The sequence below is a fragment of the Apus apus genome, chromosome 1, assembly GCF_020740795.1.
Source record: "Apus apus isolate bApuApu2 chromosome 1, bApuApu2.pri.cur, whole genome shotgun sequence".
Lineage (NCBI taxonomy): Eukaryota > Metazoa > Chordata > Aves > Apodiformes > Apodidae > Apus > Apus apus.
Window position 1 is genome coordinate 102,743,804 of NC_067282.1, and position 20,882 is coordinate 102,764,685.

Genomic DNA, 20,882 nt, shown 5'->3' on the forward strand with positions numbered 1-20,882 from the left:
TCGTGGCGGGGGGGCGCCGTAGCTGCTATGCGGGGCTGCCGGTGCGGCGGATGGGGTCGGTGTTTCCCGCGAATCTCCGGGAAGTCCTTCATGCAGCGATGCCTCAAAGTTGGGTACCAGCCGCCTCGCCTCCCCTTGCCCCGTGTGTATGTGTGAACCTTTGCAGCCCCTCTCTCGCACCCATTTTAATCGCGGGACAAGAAGGGAACAGGAGCGAGGGCCCCCGCCCTGCAGATATCCCCCGTAACCTTCAGGTGTGGGCATCGCCGTCTGCTGGGCTGCCTTTCCCGACCCGTGGAGGGGTGTTCCTAGGGGGGTCTGGGACTTCTCCCGAGGCTCCGTGGCAGTCAGTGCCGTGTGGGCTCTGCGGGAAGGAGGCCAGGGTTATTTGAAGGATCGCCAGCCATTTTAACTTTCCCTTATTGGCCTCCTCCCCCGCCCCCTTCCCCAGTTCCAAGGCTTATCATTAATTGAAAACTTTCCCCCCCCCCCTTTTTGGCTGCCGCCGGCGCTGAGAGCGATGCAATGATTCGCCTCGCAGCATATGGGAGAGGGGGAAAGCGCCGCTGCCGCTGCGGCGCAGCGAGTGTGTCTGTGCAGGGTCCAAGGCGTGACAGACGGCGCGGGGGGGACGCGGGGGCCGGGGCCGCCTTTCCCTCGGGCCGCCTGTGCCGGGGGGACCGCCCCCGCCGCAGCCCCGCCGCGGGAGGTGGAAGAGTGCGGGTCGGGCGAGGGGGGGTTCTCCGCCGGGCCGGAGCCAGGCGCAGCGCGGCTGCCAGCCCGGGACGGCGGTGCCCGGCGGCGATGCAGATGCCCGCCCCCCCGGCGCTGATGCTGGCTCGGCGGCCCCGGCTGCCCTCGGACGGCTCCACCGCGCCGTGTTTACACGGCAGAAAGTCCCGGTCGCCGTGCGACCCATGACGGTGTGGGAGCCGCTGGTGGGGAGGAAGAGACACACCGGGGGACGACAGGGGTGGCTGCGGCAGGAGCCTTAAAATAGACGCCGACCCCCTTTGCCCTGCCTGCACGCTGCCTAACCCGAGATACACTACTGTCGTGCATGACTCAATATGTATTTTAAATCGGTTTAGCGATCTCGCTGGCGCATTGTGCTTAGCTTTATGGTTAAATGAAATGCCACACGTCCCGGGTAAAGGTCAAACTTCTTCTCTAATCCGCGGATCCGTGCGGCGGCTACTTAGTCTGCAGCTTCCCCCTCTGGTTTACAAAACGTGTCACTAGCAGTGATGCCGTGTGGAGTGTGTAAAAAACAACCCACGGTATTATTATTTTCCAAAAAGCGCAACCACCCCAGTTCTTTAAACACTAATCTAATATTAGATAGCTGGCTGCTGCCAGCTTTATATGGCGTATATTAGACGTTGCAGCAATAATGTCTTTAAAGTCTCCTTTCTAGCGGTGGCATAGGTAGTTTTCTGTAACTGGTAAATATGTGAGTTGGAGCTACAAGATAAACAAGGTACCTAGACGCATGCTTAAGCAGCTGCCCGTATTTAAGCTTATAAATACCGTATGAGGGCTGCCCCTTTAAATCAAACTCTAGATGAACAGGTTGAGGGCTAATCGAAGTAGATCACTATGAGTCCCTGATTGCTTTTCACTCCTCTCACAGGGATTTTCACAAATCTAGAAATGATCCTTTCAGTGGCCTGGAACCAACGGCGCTGGGGGGACTAGATGGATCTTGCGTGGGGGGTGTCAGAGCCGGGCAATTTATTGCATCGTAATTTCTGAAAGGCCGGGTTGTTTGCCCAAGTGTGCCTGCCACTCCGTCGGTGCCACCAGCGCTCGCAGGTTTGTTTTTTTTTTCTTCTTCTTCTTCTTACCCCGCGCAGCCCACCCCACTGCCTGCCGCTACTGCTGGCTCTGTGGCTTGTGCAGTGGAAACTGGCGGGCTGCCAGGCGGAGCTCGGAGGTGGAAAAGAGTAAAGGCGCCAAAAGGGAACTCGTGCGCCGCTGCAATTCTCCCGCCCCGCTTCCTGGCTCGCTGCAGCCGCCGTCCCCGCCGGGCTTCCTCCATCCTCCCCCCACCCCCCCTCGACTTTCACCTCGCACATTCGCCAGCGGGTACCCCGGGGCCGGGAGGGGGATGTAGAGGAGGCTGCCCCGACCCGGGCGGCTCTGCCCTTCCCTCCTCTTACCCCCTGAGGTACCGAGAAGCGGTGTCTTCCTTCTCCTCCTTCCACCCCCCCCCCCCTCCCCGCCAGCCCCCGCGGGCATCGGGTTTTTCTCGTTTCTACGCCAGGAGCGTGTTAACAAAACTTTGCTGCTGCTGGCGTCAATGGCTGCCAAAAGTCTGTTGACGTTGCGAGGGAGACCCAAACGTTTCCCTTTTTACTCCGCTGCCCAAGGAGCCCGGTGTGTGCGGCGCTGCCCCCGCGGCGCGGGGCCGGGGGGCGCGGGCAGCGCGGGGCGGTGGGTGTTCCTGGCACGGCGCGGCGCGGCACGCCGGGAGGCAGGTTGGTGCGGCTCACAGGCGCTTTTTACAACTGGTTTCACACAGCGGCATCGCTGCGGAACCGCGTGTGCGGTGCGCGTCTCTCTCTTCCCCCCCCCACCCCCGCCTCCATCCCTCCTCCGTGCATCACCGGCTATATTTAGCCGCAAATGGCTTTATCGGGCAGACACCTCCCGGAGGAAATGCCGTGCGCTCTCCGGCGGCCGAGCACCGCTCCCCTCCGCGCAGCGGGGGCGACCGGGGAGGGGGGGGGGTGGGGGGAGGGCTGCGGTGCCCTGGGGCCCGCTTACTGCGGGGGGGGAGTTGTTGGAGGGGGGCGCGGTGGCCCAGTGGGTAACGGGGAGGTGGAGGAGGAAGAGGAGGGAGGGAAAGACGTGTCCTCGGTTTCCTCCGTGCGCTGGGGCGATCAGCCCGTCGTCGGGGTTGCATAACGGGGCCGGGACCGGCTGCGCCCGCCCCCGCGGAAGCTGGGTATAAATAGGAGCGGTGTCCCTCACACCCCCGGCTTCCCCTCCCCCCCGCCCCGTCCCCGCAGCGCGCAGGGCTTGCGGAGCTGCCGTTTGGCCGAGCCGCTGGAGTCCCCTGCGGAGCAGGCGGCCCCTAAGGCCTGCGGCTTGCGGGGAGAGAGAGGAGGAGGAGGAGGAGGAGGGAGGGAAGGGGCGTGCGAAGAGTTAAAAGTCTGCTGCTTGTTGCAATGAAATTACGGCTGGCAGTGGCGCCGCTGCTCGTTGAGCAGACCTCCACTTTTAAACAGTTCATAAGAAGTTCATCAGGGCGGTGATTATAACTGCGCACACACACACGCCCAGACAGGCGAGGGCCAAGGGGCAGCTTTTGGGGAAGGGGCTGGCAGCTGTCCGGGTGCGGGCTCTGGCCCGCCAGGGTCGGCCCTAAGACATCTCACCACCTTTGGGTGGGATGGGCTTTGCCCTGCTCTAGCGGCAGCGGGACGTGGGGCCTCCAGATTACCCGCCGCATCTGGGGAAGCTCTGGGCCCTTGGTGCAGCTTCAGCGTTTTGCTATCGGCACATGTCAGGGGGTTGATGGGCTCTAATTCAGGCGCTGGGCCTTATCTTAATGATACACTTCCACCGAGGAAACCAGGCGGGCACAGGCGGCCCCTTGGAGGAGTGGTGTGGTGTCGATTGGCCTCACATGCCCCTGAAGGAAAGTGGGGTGCGGGGGGTGAGGTCCTGTCCTGCTGTCATCTCGGAGCTGGTGTCCACCCCTGGCAGAGGAGGCAGCACACGGGGTGGCTGCTAACCTTACGTAAAACCCTAAATCATCCGCTCCGTGCTGCTGCTGCCTCTATTGAAAACATTACGAGCGGCGCATCTGGAAAGCTGTAAATCTGTCCAGAAACCGTCTTTCCAGTGAAATAACTCCTTTTGAATGATAGCGTGGTATCTCATCTCTGCCGATTTTTGTTTCCTCGCAGCTTTTTTTTTTTTTTTTTTTTTTTTTTTCGGACTTCATTAGGGGGAGCTAACTGTTCTGGAAAGAGGAGGGTCAACGTGCCGTTTCATTAATATACATTTGTTCCAGCCGTGGAGTTTTTCACAAAAGGCCTCTCTGAGGGGAGAAAAAGTGTTGGGGAACAAGGCTTTCCTGCCGTTTCAGTTCTTAAACCTCTCTGAACCTGTGTGAAGTATTGTGTTAAAGGCCAATCTGGGCTTCTTCCCCATTAAATGCCAAAGTGATAATTTGCATATTTTGTAGCCTGACAAAGGAAATGAGTTTGCTGGGGAAGCATGGATGCTTTGGGAGACGTTAGGCATTAAACTCCCAGTGGTCAATCGCCCGTTACTGGCTTGTGTGTGCGTGTAAAAAGGACTATCATGCCTCCCGCTTAAAGGCTTCTATTTTTGTGAGAGAGGAAGAGCTGAGGGATATCCTGTGCATTAAAGGCTCCCCCTGCTTATTAACCCAGCATTTAGCAGCAGGATGCAGGCTGAAGCTCAGTCAAAAGAAACGACTCAACCTCCGAAGAGCAATTAAAATCTTGCACTGGAATAAATCATGCGCCGTGATAATCCTGTTAATAAAACGCAGCTTGTCCTGACACTTCGCTCATGCATCAAACTAGAATTTAATGCGAGCAGAGGTGGCGTTGGGCAAGGTAGAGGGGGGGAAAAGCCTTTCCCTCTCCGCCACTGGACGTGAAAATGTGGTTACCTTTCACCTGCCTCTCCAACTGCACACAGTGCTGGTCCTCTTGGACTGCTAATACTTCTCCAGTGAGCCTGCTAATGATTTCTTTCCCTGGAGTGAGCAGGCATCATTGAATTACTGAAAGCGCTCGCAGCAGCAGCAGCAGCAGCTCCGATGCAGAAGCCACCACCAGGGCTCGGTGCTTAATCAAATCAAGGGGTGGGGAGCTCGCCAACCCACTTACTATTTTTAACCCCTTTCTCCAAGTTAGTCATGTGCAGGCTCTAAAGGGGAGGTTTTTATTTAGATTCCTTCTGTAGCAGTGTTGCTTCAGTTTTAAGTCCTTGTGTGAAAGCTTTATCAACAATTAGCATAGCTAATACACACAGTGTGTGGGTAGTCTTGCAGTGCTCTCTTGCTCCTGTGCCTTCCTAATGCAGGGCTTTTGTGAGTGCCTGTGCATACTTCTGCAGGTTCCCCCAGTCCACAGGGTCTCCCTTCTTGGTTCAGCCTGTGTGAGATAGAAGGTTTGGGTACTGGTGTCTACTTGGCCAGCTGAGTCATTTCTTGTTCAAATGAAATGCAGTGGAGAAACTTTTTATTTGTCGATAGCCTGGAATGATTCTTAATTTTCTGGATGTGTGCTGGGGAAAAGATCCATCTCCTCTGACCTATAAATGCCCTCAATTTGCTCCTTTTATTGCAGGGTATCTCCCTGAGCGGTTAACGTAGGCAGCTCACTCCCTGCACCAATCCTGCATTCATTATTAATTACCCGGAGGGAGGCTGGCTGCTCCGCTGTGTTATTTGCACTTCCTCCTAGACAAATCTGCTCAACTTTTTTTTTCTTCTTTCTTTTAATTTTTCTTTTTCTTTTTCTTTTTTTTTTTAAATAGAATATAAAACCGTGAAGAAAAGCGGTGATTTTTAAGAAGACGTCATGCTTTCTGCAACTCCCCTGTATGGCAACGTGCATAGCTGGATGAGCAATGAAAGGGTCCGCATGTGTGGAATTAATGAAGACAGGTAAATATTTAAGCTTCTGGCAAGTTAAACCACACTGTAATTCTGCAGTGTGAGGTCTTGGAGTTCACTCGCTTCCTTAATGCCGGAGTAGATAGCTGCTGCCTTGCATGGAGATCAGCCCAGCTCGGAGAGGGGCTGAGGGGGGAGAAACAAGACGTGCCTCAGAGCTGTAGAGCAGCCGTTGATTTACTATTAAACAGGCAACCTGGGTCAGTGAAGCGGGGACGCCCTTTAAAGAGCTTACTCCCCAAATCAGCCTTTCAGTGCACTTTTACAATTAATTTATAATTTTGTATTTGTGACCAAGCAGTGCACGTGTTCTTGTGGTGACTCTGTACGGCAGAGGGGCTCCTGCCTGGCATTCACTGCCTTTGGACCAACAGCTTGTCCTGTGAAATAGGAACAGTGGCCTTTCTGGCTCCCACAAGTAATTTTCTCTTCTTCCCCACCTTTTTTTCCTGCTGACTGTAACTTGTTTGACAATTAAAATTGATAGTTTTCAATGGGATAACATGGACACTGGCCGGTGTCCTCTTCCCTTACACCCTAGCTTTTTAAAAAGTGAACTGACACTGAACAGAAGCTGCAGGTACACCTGAGGTTCCCGGTGCCATTTTTTTGTGTGGTTTTAGTGTTCTTCTGTCTTTGCTTTGAGCCTGTGTTCACACAGTAGTGTGAAAAGCCTCCAGGGAGCTGGGCAAAGTTTTTAGACTTTGCATGAAAAAAAGTGTTTGCAACCAAAAACTGGAGGAAAACAGCCAAAAGTCTCGCTCTGCCTTCACACCCTCTCCCCCCCTGCTTTCCTCTCAGTTATTTAGGTGTAATATTTTTACATGCTACTTGCAGAAAAGGTGAATCTTTAAAAAATGAACAAACAAGTGCATAAAGATAGCATTTCTGCTGTTACTGTGATGATGTGCCTTTAAGCACTTTGATTGAAGGGAGTTCTTCTGGGTAATGCTGAAACTTTCCTTCTGCTGCGTGTCAGCAATTTTTATCCCTGGGATTTGAAATTTGGCACTAAGGTATATTCTTTATCGGTGCTTTCTGTGATAACAAGTCCCAGCGCTGTAACACTGCTATGGCACAGATGTGCAGCTCCCTCTTTAGCATGGAACAGCTGACATTCGTATGATATTAGCGTGTGCGTTTTAATTTTCTCCTTGACAGCGTTTATGGAGGGTACATGAACAGGGTATGTTTAAAATGGGATATTCTCTCCTTCAAAAAAAGTAAAGGGCAAGGCAGAAGAGAAGACCTTGACAAAAATCACTTGCGTTGGAAGAGGCTGCTCTGAGGTGTGCTGAGTGTGTTCCTCCTGTCAAAACCCTTTATATGGTTTTCAAATGGTCCTTGCTTTCTAAAGTAGTTGCTGTGCATCAGTACACAGAAAGATAAATATGGTATCATGTGGAACTTCTCCAGGGGAATTCTCCCAGGGAATCAGAATATGGAGGTGATATAATCTTGTACTGATCTGAGATGCACGGGATCTTTTCAAATAGTAAGCTTCTGTTTCTTAATAGGAAAATTCCCGTTAATGATGGCGATGCCCCGAAAAGCAGACTGGAGTTGAGGGAAGAAAATCACCTGAATCACAGTGTGGTAAGAAGTTTACATCTTTATGCTGCAGCTGAATCTGTACCTGTCCTCCCCACCCTGTTTTCCACTCCCAGGTGTTATTACATGATCCATTTCTATTGCACCTCTAGCTGGGCTTGTGGACATTTGAGGTATTTCTGTGAAACAGTGAGATGGGACTTTATTTATCTCATTATTCTCTTGATGCTGACTTTGTGGTGTTGTGTTGTCATATGACATGCTATTTTTACTTTCACTCTGTTGTGAATAATGTTATGTAGCATACTCGCACGTCTTAACTAGTATAGTTCATGTAAATGTTGAGTATATCAACGTTTCAGCAAAGTTGCTGGTGTTTCTCCTTCTATGAGTGTACATGGGGAGCAGCAAATCGGGAAGAAATTTGACAGCGGACTTGTCTTTATGCTGCGTCCTCAGACACCTCACCCTATGAATCATGTGGCAGTGGTGAACTCCGGAGCAGAGCTGTGGCAGAGGAAGAGGTCCTGGAGAAGGAGACCCTCCTCATCCTTCCCTTCCCTTCCCTTCCTGCTCTCCACGCTACCTGCCCACATCCTCTCGCACTGGCAGGGCTGGGGCTGAGGAGCTGGTTGCCGCAAGGGAGTGATGCCACTGAGCATCATCTCTGGGCCACTTCTGGCTGCTTGGGCTATGTGTCCTCACACCTTTGTTGCTAGCCGATGGATTTTGGGTATGGGGAGATTTGTATGATGTTTGTGATGATACGTATTGCTCCATAAGGTTCCTGTTCTCCCGTTCTCCAGTGGGATCAGCCTCTGTACGTTTTCATGACAAACGAGTTGTTTGCATCGATGTTGTTTCTCTTCCAAATGCTGACATACCTATAACTTGATTGGTGGTTATTGTAGCAGAATGTGAAAGTAACGTACTTCTTGTTCTGTAAAGGTGGATGCGACTACAGCACACCGCATTGACAGTCTCACAGCTCTGAGTATGGACAGGTCTGGACTCATGCGAGAAGGACTCAGAGTCCCGAGTAGTATTGTCTATTCCAGCTTGTGTGGACTCGGCTCGGAAAAATCACGGGATGCTACGAGTTCGATAGCTGGGCTCGGATTTACTCCTGAAAGAAATCCAGAGATACAGTTTAAGTCTAATCCCCCTGAAGCAGTAGAAAACGCAGCTGTCGCTGGAAAAGCCCCGAATGGCTTCAGTGCTATATACAAGACGCCACCTGGAATACAAAAAAACTCTGTCCCGACGGGAGAGACGCTGGGTTTGGACCGAGCTGCGGGTGACAAGCAGAGTCCCCTCGGTGTCAATGGTGCTAGTTACCTAAGGCTCCCCTGGGTAAGCCCCTATATGGAGGGTGCGACTCCCACCATATACCCTTTCCTTGACTCACCAAATAAGTATTCTTTGAACATGTACAAGGCATTGCTACCTCAGCAGTCCACCTACAGCTTACCGCAGCACCTGGCTTACTCACCCGTATGTACGAACGGTGAACGTTTTTTATACCTGCCTCCCTCCCACTATGTTGCCCCCCACATCCCTTCGTCGCTGGCGTCGCCCATGAGGCTCTCAACTGCTTCAGCTTCACCGGCGATCCCACCTTTGGTGCACTGTCCGGATAAGAGCTTGTCATGGAAGATGGGTGTCAGCCCTGGCAACCCCGTCGATGCGCACGCCTACCCCCACATCCAGAGCAGCAAGCAGCCCCGGGTGCCTGCTGCCAAGCCAGCCCCTGCCAACATGCCAGCTGACCCCACGCTTCTGCTGCAGCATTCGCCCCGGCCATCCCCCCGCCTCCCCCTCCCCGCCCAGGTAGGGGATGCCTACACTGATTTCCACAAACACTTCACCAGGATCACCACCTCTCCCTCCTCTGCCGTTACCCTCCCAAAGCCCTACATGAACGTCGGTAGCGAATTTCCACCCACCCGCCTCTCCAATGGGAAGCTTCCCAAAGGCAGCGATGCTGGGGAGGCACCCCCACCGGCCGCCCCCCACACGCGGAAAGCTGGTCACGATCGGAAAGACAGCAGGTCCCCCCCGCTCCTGGAAAAGCAGACCCCGACCAAAGATGCCACCGACAAACCACTGGACTTGTCAGCAAAAGTCGTTGATGCGGAAACTGCTGGCAAGTCGGACCATGGTAAGAAAATTACACCGACAGTGCTGGTGCACGGCAGGGCAGGAGGGGGAACGCACTTGCCCAGCAGTGACATCATTCAGAAAGAAACCATTTCTCCTGGGAATGGCTGCCCCATCTACCGGCCTGAAATTATCAGCACGGCACCCTCCTCATGGATCGTTCCCGGTCCCAGCCCTGGTGAGGAAAATGGGAAGAATGTCCAGCTGAAAAACAAAGCACTGGACTGGGTGATCCCACAGCAGCGGAGCTCCTCCTGCCCCAGGATGGGTGGCACAGAGGCTGTTGTCAGCAGCGTTTCGGGGACGGTGTCAGCAGGGGGGCGGCCAGCGTCAGCGTCGCCGGCACCCAACGCCAACATGGATTGCACCAAGACAGCCAGGAGCTCTGCAGAGAGCACTGCCTCAGTCATACAGCATGTTGGGCAGCCCGTCGCCACCCCTGTGAAACACAGCAATAAGCTGGCCAAATCCTGTGGCCAGGAAGCTAACTTCAAGGCGAGCGAGACTGCCCTGGCCTCCAGTCCCATCTTCCTGCCACCCAACGAGGCATTTCGCTCCCCACCACTGCCCTACCCCAGGAGTTACCTCCCATACCCAGTGCCGGAGGGAATAGCCATCAGCCCTCTCTCCCTTCACGGGAAAGGACACGTGTATCCACACCCTGTCTTGCTGCCCAATGGCAGCCTCTACCCTGGCCACTTGGCTCCCAAACCCGGCCTCCCCTACAGCCTGCCAGCGGGGCGGGGGGAGTTCATGGCCTACCAGGACACGCTGGGGATGGGGATGATGCACCCCATGCTGCTACAGCATTCGGCTTTGGAGATCAGTAAGGAAGAGAAAGTTGAGAGGAGGTCACGGTCTCATGAGAGGGTCCGCTATGAGGATCCAGCTCTGCGGGGCCGGTTGCCGGAGCTCCTGGAGAGCAGTGGGAAGATGCATTTTGAAGTACCCGGCGACAAGAGCGTGAAATTGCACCAGAACTCTGGCCCCAGTAAAAACTCGGGCAAAAGTGACAAGCACGTCTTCCCAGATCTTTTGCGAGATGAACAAGAGGCTAAAAGTGAAGCAAATGTAACGAAATCCAGCTTTGCTGCAGAAAGCAGTAATCAGGCTAATGACCCCACAAAGCACAAGGCAGAGCAGGCGTCGCAGCACAGAGATTTTATTGTAATGAGAGAGGATTTTGGAAGAAATAATGATCTTCATGAAACCTATAATTTCAAGCAAGCCCAGAGTTCATCAGTTTTTGGCTTAAGGAAAGAAGATTTATCTGTGAACCAGCCTAAAGAGAGAGTGACAGTCCAGCCTTCACCTGCTTTCTTGGAAAGTGCTCATGAGAGTGATGCTCCGGCTCTGGTTTTTGGCAAGGTGCAGGAGGACGCGAAGCCGTTCTGCATGGGGACCGCACCGCCGAGCATCGATGCTGGCCAGACCTATACCAAAGACGGAGCCGAGGAAGCAGAATCAGCCGATGGCAAAATACTGAAACCCAAGCCCTCTAAGTTGGCCAAGAGGATTGCAAACTCTGCTGGTTACGTAGGTGATCGATTCAAGTGTGTGACGACCGAACTGTACGCAGACTCCAGCCAGCTCAGCCGGGAGCAGCGGGCGTTGCAGGTGAGTCCGCGCGGTCCAACGACCGCCGCGCTTTTTTGTCGTTACTTCTCTGTTGCAAGTCACAGTCAAGTATTAAAAGTTGAGAGAGAAGCAACGCAGGTGGGGAAATCAGAAAATTTTTTGTTAGGGCATGCTCGCCACAAACGGTTTTGAATAGCAAAGTAAGTTTGTTAATAAGAGCAAGGCAATGTAAAGAATAGTATGTATAGATTTTATGTGTGTACTCACTAGTAAGCTTAAAACGGCTTTGACTAAGATCTGATATATAAATGTTAATGTACGTATGAAATGTTTGTGCAGTTATGGAGGGGAGTTGGACAGGCATGCATGTTACCTTGGCGCTGGTGCTGGCTGTAATTTCTCAGCTGGCCTGTAGTGCCAGCTAGCAAAGCGTACCCAGAAGTTGTGATTAGTATGCCAAGCGTGCTGTTTGATGGAGAGGAGTCGCAGCCGTGTGTTAGCGGGTCTCAGGCAACCTTTGCGCCAGGCGAACGCCTGGGGAAGAGTAGGAGCGGTGTGGAGGTTGCTGCTGAGGGATGACAGACAGATACTGTATAGGAATATCCTTAAGGTATTTTACTTTTAATGAAGGGATGAGTTAAGCCAAATTGTTTTTGCATTGTTAAGAAAAGAATTGGTTTATGCTTATAAAAATGGATGAAATTATCTAAATGATCCATTGAGTGCCCATTTTAATTACATAGATGGAAGGATTACAAGAGGACAGTATTTTATGTCTACCTGCTGCTTACTGTGAGGTCAGTTCTTCAAATTTTTATTACTAGACTCTTACATAAACCTTTGAGTTAAATTTCATTTCCAAATACACAAAGGGAAGTTTGTGGGCCATAGTCGTCTTTATTCATTGTACAGTTTTGTGTTGTTGTTTGTTTGTTTTCTTTTTGTTTTTGTATGTTTTTACCTCCAGAATGGAATGTTTTTATTTTATACACAGTATACATTTATATATATCTTTGTGTATATATATATATACTTATATATGAAAGAATTGTGTGGCTATTTGCATATAGATGCTACAACACTGTTTTACAAGTCAGGTGTGTTAAACTCCTACTCTAGCTGTCTATCTGAAACCTTGGTTTTGAACTGATTTTACTTTGGAAATGCTTTCATATAAGGTAAGGTAAATGAAGTAGCTTTTATTGCAAGACTTTTTTTTTTTTTATATCAATTCTCTTTCTAGCGTGCAATGATGCGCTTCTCAGAGTTGGAGATGAAAGAGAGAGAAGGCCAAACAGCTACCAAAGACTCAGAGGTCTGCAGATTCAGCCAGGCAGACTGGGAAAACTTGAAAGGAAACAGTGAAAAGAAGCCAAAGTCTGTCGCTCTGGAAGATGCCATTGCTGACCAAAATGACAATGACAGATGTAAGCGAATTTTGATGGCTTTCTGAAGTGCGTACATGTCTCTGTGCTATGGCAGTTTGCAGCAAAGCTGAGAGGGTAGTGCAATCTTTGTGTTCTCATGATGTTGCTAGTTAAAGTCACTGACCTCAGCCTCTGCAGCTACGGAGCTGCCACAGCTGGTGTTGTTTTGGGGTCTGCAAGTTACAATGGTACCTGCTTTTCAGGAGATGGTTAACTGTCACCAGAGTTCCTGTCTTAAGGAGGCTGTGTGTTTAATTGATGGGGTATCACATCAGCCACTGAAAGCGAAGGCTTAAGGTGATGTTTTAAATGCAGAAAAGAGGTGGGGGTAAGAGTGAGAGCCGAAAAGGAGTTCAGCTTCCTGAAGGTGCTGTAGCACTGGCAAATGCCAATATTGCCACTAGAATGGAGGACAGAAGGGTGGTGGAGAGTGGGGAAGGATGTGATCTGCCAGGCTGACATATCCATAGAGGCTGGTTGTAGAACTCCAAGCTCTGAGTCTGCTTCTTTGCCAGGTGACTTCTTGCTAAAGTGGCCAAAGGGAGGTATATGTGCCTGGCAGATGCAGGTCCTCAAGGGCAGGCATGGGGGCTGCAAAATGCCCCATGGGGCTAGCTGCTCCTTCTAGGCTGTGGCAAGATATCAGAGGACTATGGAAAATGTGTGTTAGCAACCCTACCCTAAAAGCAATATAAACGTAAAAATAAATAATTCATTTCTTCCAATTATATGCAAGAAATTTTGTTGTTGTTGTTATTTTGGTTTTTATTTTCTTTTTCTTTTTTTTTTTTTTTAATTTAAACTCTTGGTAAGTGTCTGGCTTCTATCAGTTTCTAAAATTTTTTTCTTTTACCTATATAATTACAGAAGGGATCAGTTCCTTCTGCTGCTACTCTGCTGCTACTTTGTTTTTAACAACTCTGAAAAAAAAAATAATCTATGCTGAAAGTATTGCAAAACACGAGGAAACATCCTGCAGACTGCATCGTGCGTGTGTGCTGTGTAACTTGGTTGTTAAGTGTGCTCTTCTGTAGGTGGAGATACATGGGGAGGGCTAGCAGAAAATTTCATTCAGCCAATTTAATAACTTTGAATTATTGTTCTGGTCTTTGGTTAATGCTTTTGGCAGAGAGCATGCTGGTCAATCGTACTTGCTCGGTTACTCACCTAAATCAGGTTAGTGTGGTATTGCTGTCACTGAAATAACAGCCTCAACAAAAAGCGGCCTGTCAAAATAGCAAGGGAAAGTTTTAATTGTGGGAGTAGGTACCAGGGTGGGGAAAAGGAAGGCTGAGCCCCTGGAAGCTGAGTGGGTTTTCCCTTTTCCAGGCTACATAGAGGTGGCTGTGGAGAAAGGCACTGTTGTCTTTGCAGTCCCCATGCTAAAGCTGAGAGCTTGGCAGGCTGCAGCCCCCCTTGCTTCCTCAGAGGGCTCAGGGTGCCCTGGTGATACCCTCTGTTAAATCCTACCCTGGGTGTGCTGGAAAGCATAAAAAGCAGAAGCAGCGGGCTCCTGCCAGCTTGTTCTGTTCTGGCTATAGGGCAAGATAGGTTCAGAAGGGCAGCGGAAGACAGTGGTCGGTGTGGTCAGGGATGAGCATGGGAGGGAAAGTCTGCTCAGGGCGTGGGCATGCTGTTTGGGGGGTCTGCAGGGAGGAAGAGTGTCAGAGCATTGTTGTTTGCTGAAACATCCACCCCTCCCATGCCCGCAAAAGGCTGATGATACAGTGTGTCCTTAAATAACTAGTTTAGTGAGTTCTCTGGCACTTGAATCTGCTGGCTGAAATGTGTTTGAGACTATTAAATGACTGTTGGAAACAGGGAAAGTGTGTTAAGTCTTAGGTTAGTTCGTTCCTCTCATCTTCTAATTAGCTCTGACTTAACAGGCTATTTCAGAGTTGGGCCGAATGTCTGAGCTCCTAAAAGCGCAGATCTGTTCTGCTGAGGGAGCTCCTCTTCTGTATGCCTGCCTGTACAGTAGCAAATACTTAGTGGTACAGGTTCAGGTCTCAGTAGTTTTATCGTGGTGGTTCACCTCCTGTGCCTTAGGATAGTAGCCGATAAATCAGGAAGCTGCGTTTCACACTTCTTGAATGCTTTTGAGTGCAGTGGCTTGGGCTCCGGTGGGGCTTGAGCCACCAGCGGTCTTGATGCGTCTCTGAGTGACGGGCAAGAGGGGCTATGTGCTCTGCCTGCTCTTTCCCTTCGGTTGTCAGCAGCGACACCCCAGGGTACTTCTCTCTTGCCTTCCCTTTCCCTCCAATTTCTAACCATGCTGTTGGTGCCTTTGGCTTTAAAGCTCTCAAAACGGGAACTAGCTGACGGTTTGCAGCCTCTTCCGATTTCCTTTCTGCCTCCTGCAAGCAATCTTGCTGCTGAAAAGATGTTTCCACCTCGTTTTACGTAGCGTTCATCCAGTGCTGGCTAAAAGCAAAGCGGCGCCTTCACGTGTGTGAGCAGCGGGCTGTTTAGGAGCTGTTAGGCGAGATCCCCACCATGAGCACTTCACCTGCCTTGTGTTGGCAGGGAAGAGGAAAACCACAACCAAAACTGTGGCTGGCACAGAGCTGGCTGGCAGGGCTGCCCTGCTGCTGGCTCGATGCAGCCCTGTGCAGTCGTGCCTGGTGTGCAGCGCGGGAGCTGACGGGGGCCTCAGCAGCTGCGCACCCTCTCAGCTCTTCTAACGGTGCAACAACAGCAAAAGGCTAAATAACACAGGCAGGTTATGCTTACAGGGGCATCTGAAGGGGTGGAAACTCCTTTTTTTTTTTAGAGTGCCCTGGGAGTTGCTAATTTTCCTAGCTTTATGGCACGGGTACAGACTTTTTCAGAAGCAAACAAAGGCACAATATTTGATTCCTTAAGCTCTGACTTGGTGATGCATGGCTTTGCAGTACCGAGAGCCTTCTTAAGTTTCATTGTGCCTTCTGGAGAAGGGTAAAAAAGGCGGGTTTTTTGTTTTGTGCCTTTTTTTTTTTTTTTTTTTAAAGGGAGGGAGCTGTGTTAGCTAATTAATGGGCTATTAAACCCAAGGAGTAAAGTAGAAGTGCTTTAGTTGTTTCTCATCTCCTTTAGGTTTTGCCAGGTATTCTGAGAGCAGCCACGAAGCTGCTTTGTTGCCAAGGTGACTTGTAAATGTTGCTGAGGCGATGCTGCTCCAGTGCACTTCCATAGCACAAACATGATAAATTATGGGATGCATATGTCATGAGTCATAGGATTGTTCAGAGATCAAGTGATTTAAGCTATTGGCACGGACACGCACATCAATATGGGCATGTGATGATCGCATGTTGGCTCATAACAAAGCTCTTCTGATGGTATTGGAAATCATATCCGAATGTGAAAGACTGAATAAATTCTACAAACTCTGAATTTCTTGATCAGGCAGTGCAATTTTACCCATTTACCTAATTTTCAAGGAGGAAGACACTGCCTGTTTCAGCCTTAGCTGGGAAAAATAAAACCTGATACGTTAAAAGCCTAATCTTAAGGCATTAAGCTCTTCTTAAGTTGAAGCAGTTTCTGTGTGTGCAAGTAAGTGGTGTAATGTCCCAAAGCCCTTAGAGCTGATCTTTAGAGTTGGAGCAGGGTGCCGGTGTCCCTTTGCATGGTAATCCCCTGCTTTTCTTTTCTCACTGGGCTGTGTATGTACCTGAACAAATGAACGATGGAGACAGTAAACATGTCCTTTGCCCTGGTCAGTTACTACCTTCCTGCCATGGGACATAGTACAAACAAAACAAAACAAAACAAAAAAAGAAAAAAGGCAGTTGCTTGTTTGTGCAGTGTTGTGGGCTTGGGCAGAAGAAAACAAATATGAAAAGCTCCCAAGCAGAGGTTCTGGGAGGGAAAAAAGAAATCAACTGGGTTCCCACTCTCCTATGGGATATTCCCAACTGGATGCTGCAGGTGACTTACGGAATTTGTTACTGTTGCGATCTCCTTGCTGAGTACTGTGTTTTAGCATTTGGATAGTCATTACCATCCTCAGATGAGTAAAGGGTGACTTGCGTAAGTGAGCGCAACTAGAGGTTGCTTCAGGGAAGAGGAAAGGCTGTTAGGCTGTTTTTAGCTGCCATGTTATTTGAACAAAAGAATTGCAGCTTTAAACACCAAGATGTGTTTCCTTGTTTGCATTGTATGGGAGGGCCTGGTCTCAAACAGCTGACAGCAACAGGAAGATGGAAAAATGAAGGGAAGTTTTTTTGAGCAGTGTGTTTGTGTGTGCGTGCAACTGTTTCTCATGAGGTTGTAGCCTTTGCACTAAGAGGAGATACTGCTTCAGGCAGAAACCATATGGGAAGAAGCATCTTCTTAATTCTTCCTTGTTTCCAGTTGGGCGGGACAGTGAGAAATGGTTTGAGTTGTTGATGCTGGTTCTCACAGCTGGTGTGAGGCAGGCAAATGCTGGAGGCCCAAAGAAGGAACATATTTAGGAGTTTAATCTTACTCATAGAGGTGTGTTGCTATGAGAACTCAGCATTTATCCTGTGTTTCTGGTTACCTCGTCACTGTTTGAATAATGGTGATATGAAAACTCCAAGTATTTTATTGTTTTCTTCCTCAGGCATAGAAGAGGATGTTGTAGATACATGGCAGGGGGGAACAAAAGCAAACAAATTCTCCTTTTCTTTGTTGGACATGCAAGATATGCTTATGTTGTTGTGCCTCATGTTGACATTTATATCTTAATTTGGGGAGACATCGCGTCTGATCCGCGTTGCTTGCAAAACAGTTTGAGGACAGAGTGGAATCTGGTGGTAAAATATTAACAGAGCCTGTGCTCCTTGAGGCGGTTGCTGCTGCACCGAGGGAAAAAACCTCTGGGCATGCAATGTGTCTCTGCAAGCTGCGTAGAGAGCCTGACAGCCTTTGGGTTTTGCCGTGTCCCGAACAGCAGCTGACCTTTGTTCTTTCACGGTGAAAATCCGGCTGTAGGAGAAGCGGGGAGTGTCAGCAGGGGAGCAGATCGGCAAGGACATGGCTCCCTGTCTTCACTGTCACTGTCCTCCCGTGTTGATGCAGGATGATTGTGCAACCCGGATTAACGTGTGGGGATGGCGCTTCTCTAATGGTCTTAACCACGACTAGCGGGACGGATTTCAGACGCATGCACGACAGGCAGTCCTTGAGAGGAATTTCTAGCTTGGTGGCCACGTAGAGGTAGCCCTAGTCACCTGAGGGTTCCCCCTTGGATGTGACCAGAGAGTGGAGGCAAAGGTGTCACAGAGGCGCTGGCAGTGAGGTCTCTTTGCATGAACTTCAGTAGGTGTGTGCTGGCTGTTCTCTGCGGCACATGGAGCCCCGAAGAAACGCCGACAGTGACAAGTTGTTAGCGAGGCTACAGCAAATGTTTCTCCCCTCCTTTTTATTGTTGGCATCCCTGTGCCTAGTCCTCTTGCAGATAGAGAAGGAATTAATCTGCAGCGGGTTGCTTTCAGTGGTGGCAGGCTGGAATTAGCTCGCTGTTTCCTGCAAGCCCCAAAGATTAAGACCATCAACCCCCCCCCATCCCTGGCTCCCCCCCTGCAGCCTGCTACTTCCTCTGACCCTGTGAAAGCTTCTCCGGGAATTGGTCAGGATGTGCCTGCCTTTTCTCAGGCCAGACACTGCAATGAGCAGGGAAGCTGTCCTGATCTAGCAACTCTCAGTGTGAGCTGTGTTGTGTAGTTGCTAGGATGGCTGGAGACATGAAGGCTATAAACAGTGGGAGCATGGCAGAGTGTGCCCTTACCTGATCTGTTTGGGGAAACTGAGCGTATACGTATAATGTTTCCTTATGTAAGGGGGAAAAATAGCAGATTGCATTAAAAATGTAAAATGAAATCTGATAGAAGCATTTCTAAAGTGATACTTAAAATGTGGCTGGTCCAGCATCTTTTGTACTGTGTGAAACAGGACTGCTGGGGCTGTTGGTGTGGTTATAGTGTACAGCTGTTGGGCAGCATCTTCATGCCAGATGTGCAAGTGCAGGGTGTTGCCAGATTCATTCTGGTTTGGGGGGGTGCTGGTGATTAGAGGCACAGTTGTTGTAAGCTGAGTACCTGTTTTCTGGAACATGTGAGCATTGCTGGCCAAAAGAAGTGTGACAAACTGCTTTTTAAAGTCTTGAAGGCAGCAGGTGTTGGCCAGACGGCCTTGCGGAGAGGAGCATTGCCAAATAGCAGAATGGCCCAAGCATCCTGCTTGCCTGGAAAAAGTCAACTTTTGTTTTGATATTTCTTGGCCAAATATCTTCTGCTGTTTTATATAGCAGCCCAGTAGGCAGCTTCCCACGCAGCGTAAAAATGATGCTGGGTTGTATTCTGGTGCTTGCAAGCATCTCCAGAGCCCTAGGTGCTACCTGTAGCCATTTCCAAGTTGTGGTGAAGAAAAATCTCATCGGAGGGGTTTCCTGTCCTGCTCCCCACCCCCCAATCCTTCCACTGCTGACAACAGGGATTTCAAGGATGGTTGTGAAGCCAGAGCTGCAGAACTGTAGCGAGGTGCTCCCAAGATAAGACAGGATGTGGATGGGCTGCATCTAGGGGTTGCAAGTGCCTGGATGCTGGCGTGGTGGGTGTTGCTGGTGTGATGGGTCTCAGAGGCAATGGGAGAGAAGAGGGGAGTTGTGAGGACAGCACCTGCACTGAAAAGGGGGAAGACCAGAAGTTGAAGGCCAAGCTGTATGAGGGAGGAAGCTGAATAAGGATTGGGAGAATCAGGGGGAGGGAGGGTAAACAGAGCTGTCAGGAGTCTGGGTAGGAAACCAGCAGATGTGTTTGCAGCAAGGGAAGAGGGAGGAGGGAGGAGGGAGGGCATGCAGGCGGACAAGGAAAAGGGACAGTGAGCTGTGGGGAAGTAGGACAGAGCATGCAGGCAATTTGTTGAACAGTGGCAGACAAACAGAAAGAGTATATTGGTCAGCTAGGAGGGCTAAAACATAGGAAGACCAAATTGTGAGAACTGTAAATGGGAAGCTGATTAACCGTGTTGCAGTCTATACTGCGTGTCTGCCTAACCATGCTGTGTCTAGTTTGGTGAGACCTAAGAAAAAACACCTATTCAAGATGATGATTGTCATTTAAAGTCACTTAAAAAAAGTAATTTGAAAATTGCTTAAGCTGTCTCTAAATTTGGGGGAACACTGTTGGAGAGGGGAAGCTGAAGTTAGGGCAAGCATGGCAACGTGGGTGTTTTTGTGGCTAATTTGTCAGACTGGTTTCTAGGGAGCTTTTCAAAGCTCACCTGCTTGCTGCTGCTGGAAATACACTCTGAAAAAACTGAAGTCTTTTTTTTTTAAAGGAGGGGACAAAGACCATGTGACTGGCTGGCTACTCAAAGTGAGGAAGCCTTTTTATAACCTTGGATACAAGTAGTGCTTTTTGCAAAATATCACAGCTATTCTTAGTGGTATTCCCATGTACATGTCTGTGTGCTCTGTATCCCATTTATATCTCCAGAAGAAGGGACTAACGCTTTTAAGTCAAGACTAACCGAGAAGTTAGAGAAGAATAGGAATTAGCAAAAGACCAATACTTTATTATAATCAGAAAGTATTTTTTAAAAGAAAGTAATTGGAAAGTGGAGCTTGGATTATTTCTTATCACAGTTTTGGGGGGCGAGGTTGCTTTCCGAAAAGGGTCTGTGCTTTCGCTGTCTAAATATGTTTCTTTATTTTAAAAAGCATATTGTGATGTTTCTATGGATACCGGGTATTGCGAATATTGTACTTCTTAAATTGATGTGAAACTAACACAAAGTATTGTGCTTTTGGGGATTTTGTGCTTAACTGTTGAGAAAACTGCTGCTTCAGGCTGACCAGAGGAGACTTGTTCTGAAATGCCATTTTGTGTTTATTTGCATGCCTCATGAGCTGTAAGTCATGATGGAGATAACATTGAAGAGATCAAAGAGCATAGCTTTCTCACAATTAATTGTTTTGTATTTATTAAGTCTTGCGGTGTTGGCTTTTTTCTATTTTTAGGTAACTTTACTAGTACAGAAAACAACCAAGGTCGCTTTCTTGAAACTCCAGAGGAAAAAGATCTCTCAAATGAGGAATGTTATTTAGAGAGGCATTCTATATATGAAAAAGCGGAAGACCAGCCAACAGAAGGTATTGGCCAACATCCATGTCCACGTCTGGACAGGAAGCGTAAACACTCTGGTGAGAGACTGCAAAATGATGGCAGCCAAAATGAAAACTTTGTGGATGAACTGCAGGATGAACTTTTATCAAAAGCAAAAAAGAAAAAGAACTCCAAAGGTAAGACAGCATTTTGCTTTGGTCTCTCTGAAGGAATGTCTTGTGAAAGGAACGTCCCTTTGGCTTAATGTGTTTCCATTTTTGAACTTGATAGTTACTAATGTGAGCACTGTCATTTCACTTAAAATTATATATATGTATATATATGTATGTATATATATGTGTATATATAAAAATCTTGGCATATAAGGGTAAAGCACTAGTCGTTGGACACTGTAGCCACAGCAGTGCAAGTTACTGTAGTGCATGT

General features: G+C 49.4%; 1 protein-coding gene across 8 annotated transcripts in view; it reads left to right on the forward strand.

The window, feature by feature from the left end:
- Positions 1-20,882, forward strand: part of BCOR (BCL6 corepressor) — a 57,859-nt gene that overhangs the window by 13,718 nt on the left and 23,259 nt on the right. For 6 of the 8 annotated variants that reach the window (XM_051643790.1, XM_051643784.1, XM_051643817.1 and 3 more), the window contains exons 2-7: positions 5,527-5,656; positions 7,183-7,261; positions 8,165-10,993; positions 11,698-11,751; positions 12,198-12,381; positions 20,351-20,632. In XM_051643790.1, coding sequence (XP_051499750.1) covers positions 5,571-5,656; positions 7,183-7,261; positions 8,165-10,993; positions 11,698-11,751; positions 12,198-12,381; positions 20,351-20,632 — 3,514 coding nt within the window. In that variant the 5' untranslated portion in view covers positions 5,527-5,570. The remainder of the gene's footprint in view (positions 1-5,526; positions 5,657-7,182; positions 7,262-8,164; positions 10,994-11,697; positions 11,752-12,197; positions 12,382-20,350; positions 20,633-20,882) is intronic. The other 2 variants (XM_051643813.1, XM_051643829.1) reach the window with 1 other exon arrangement.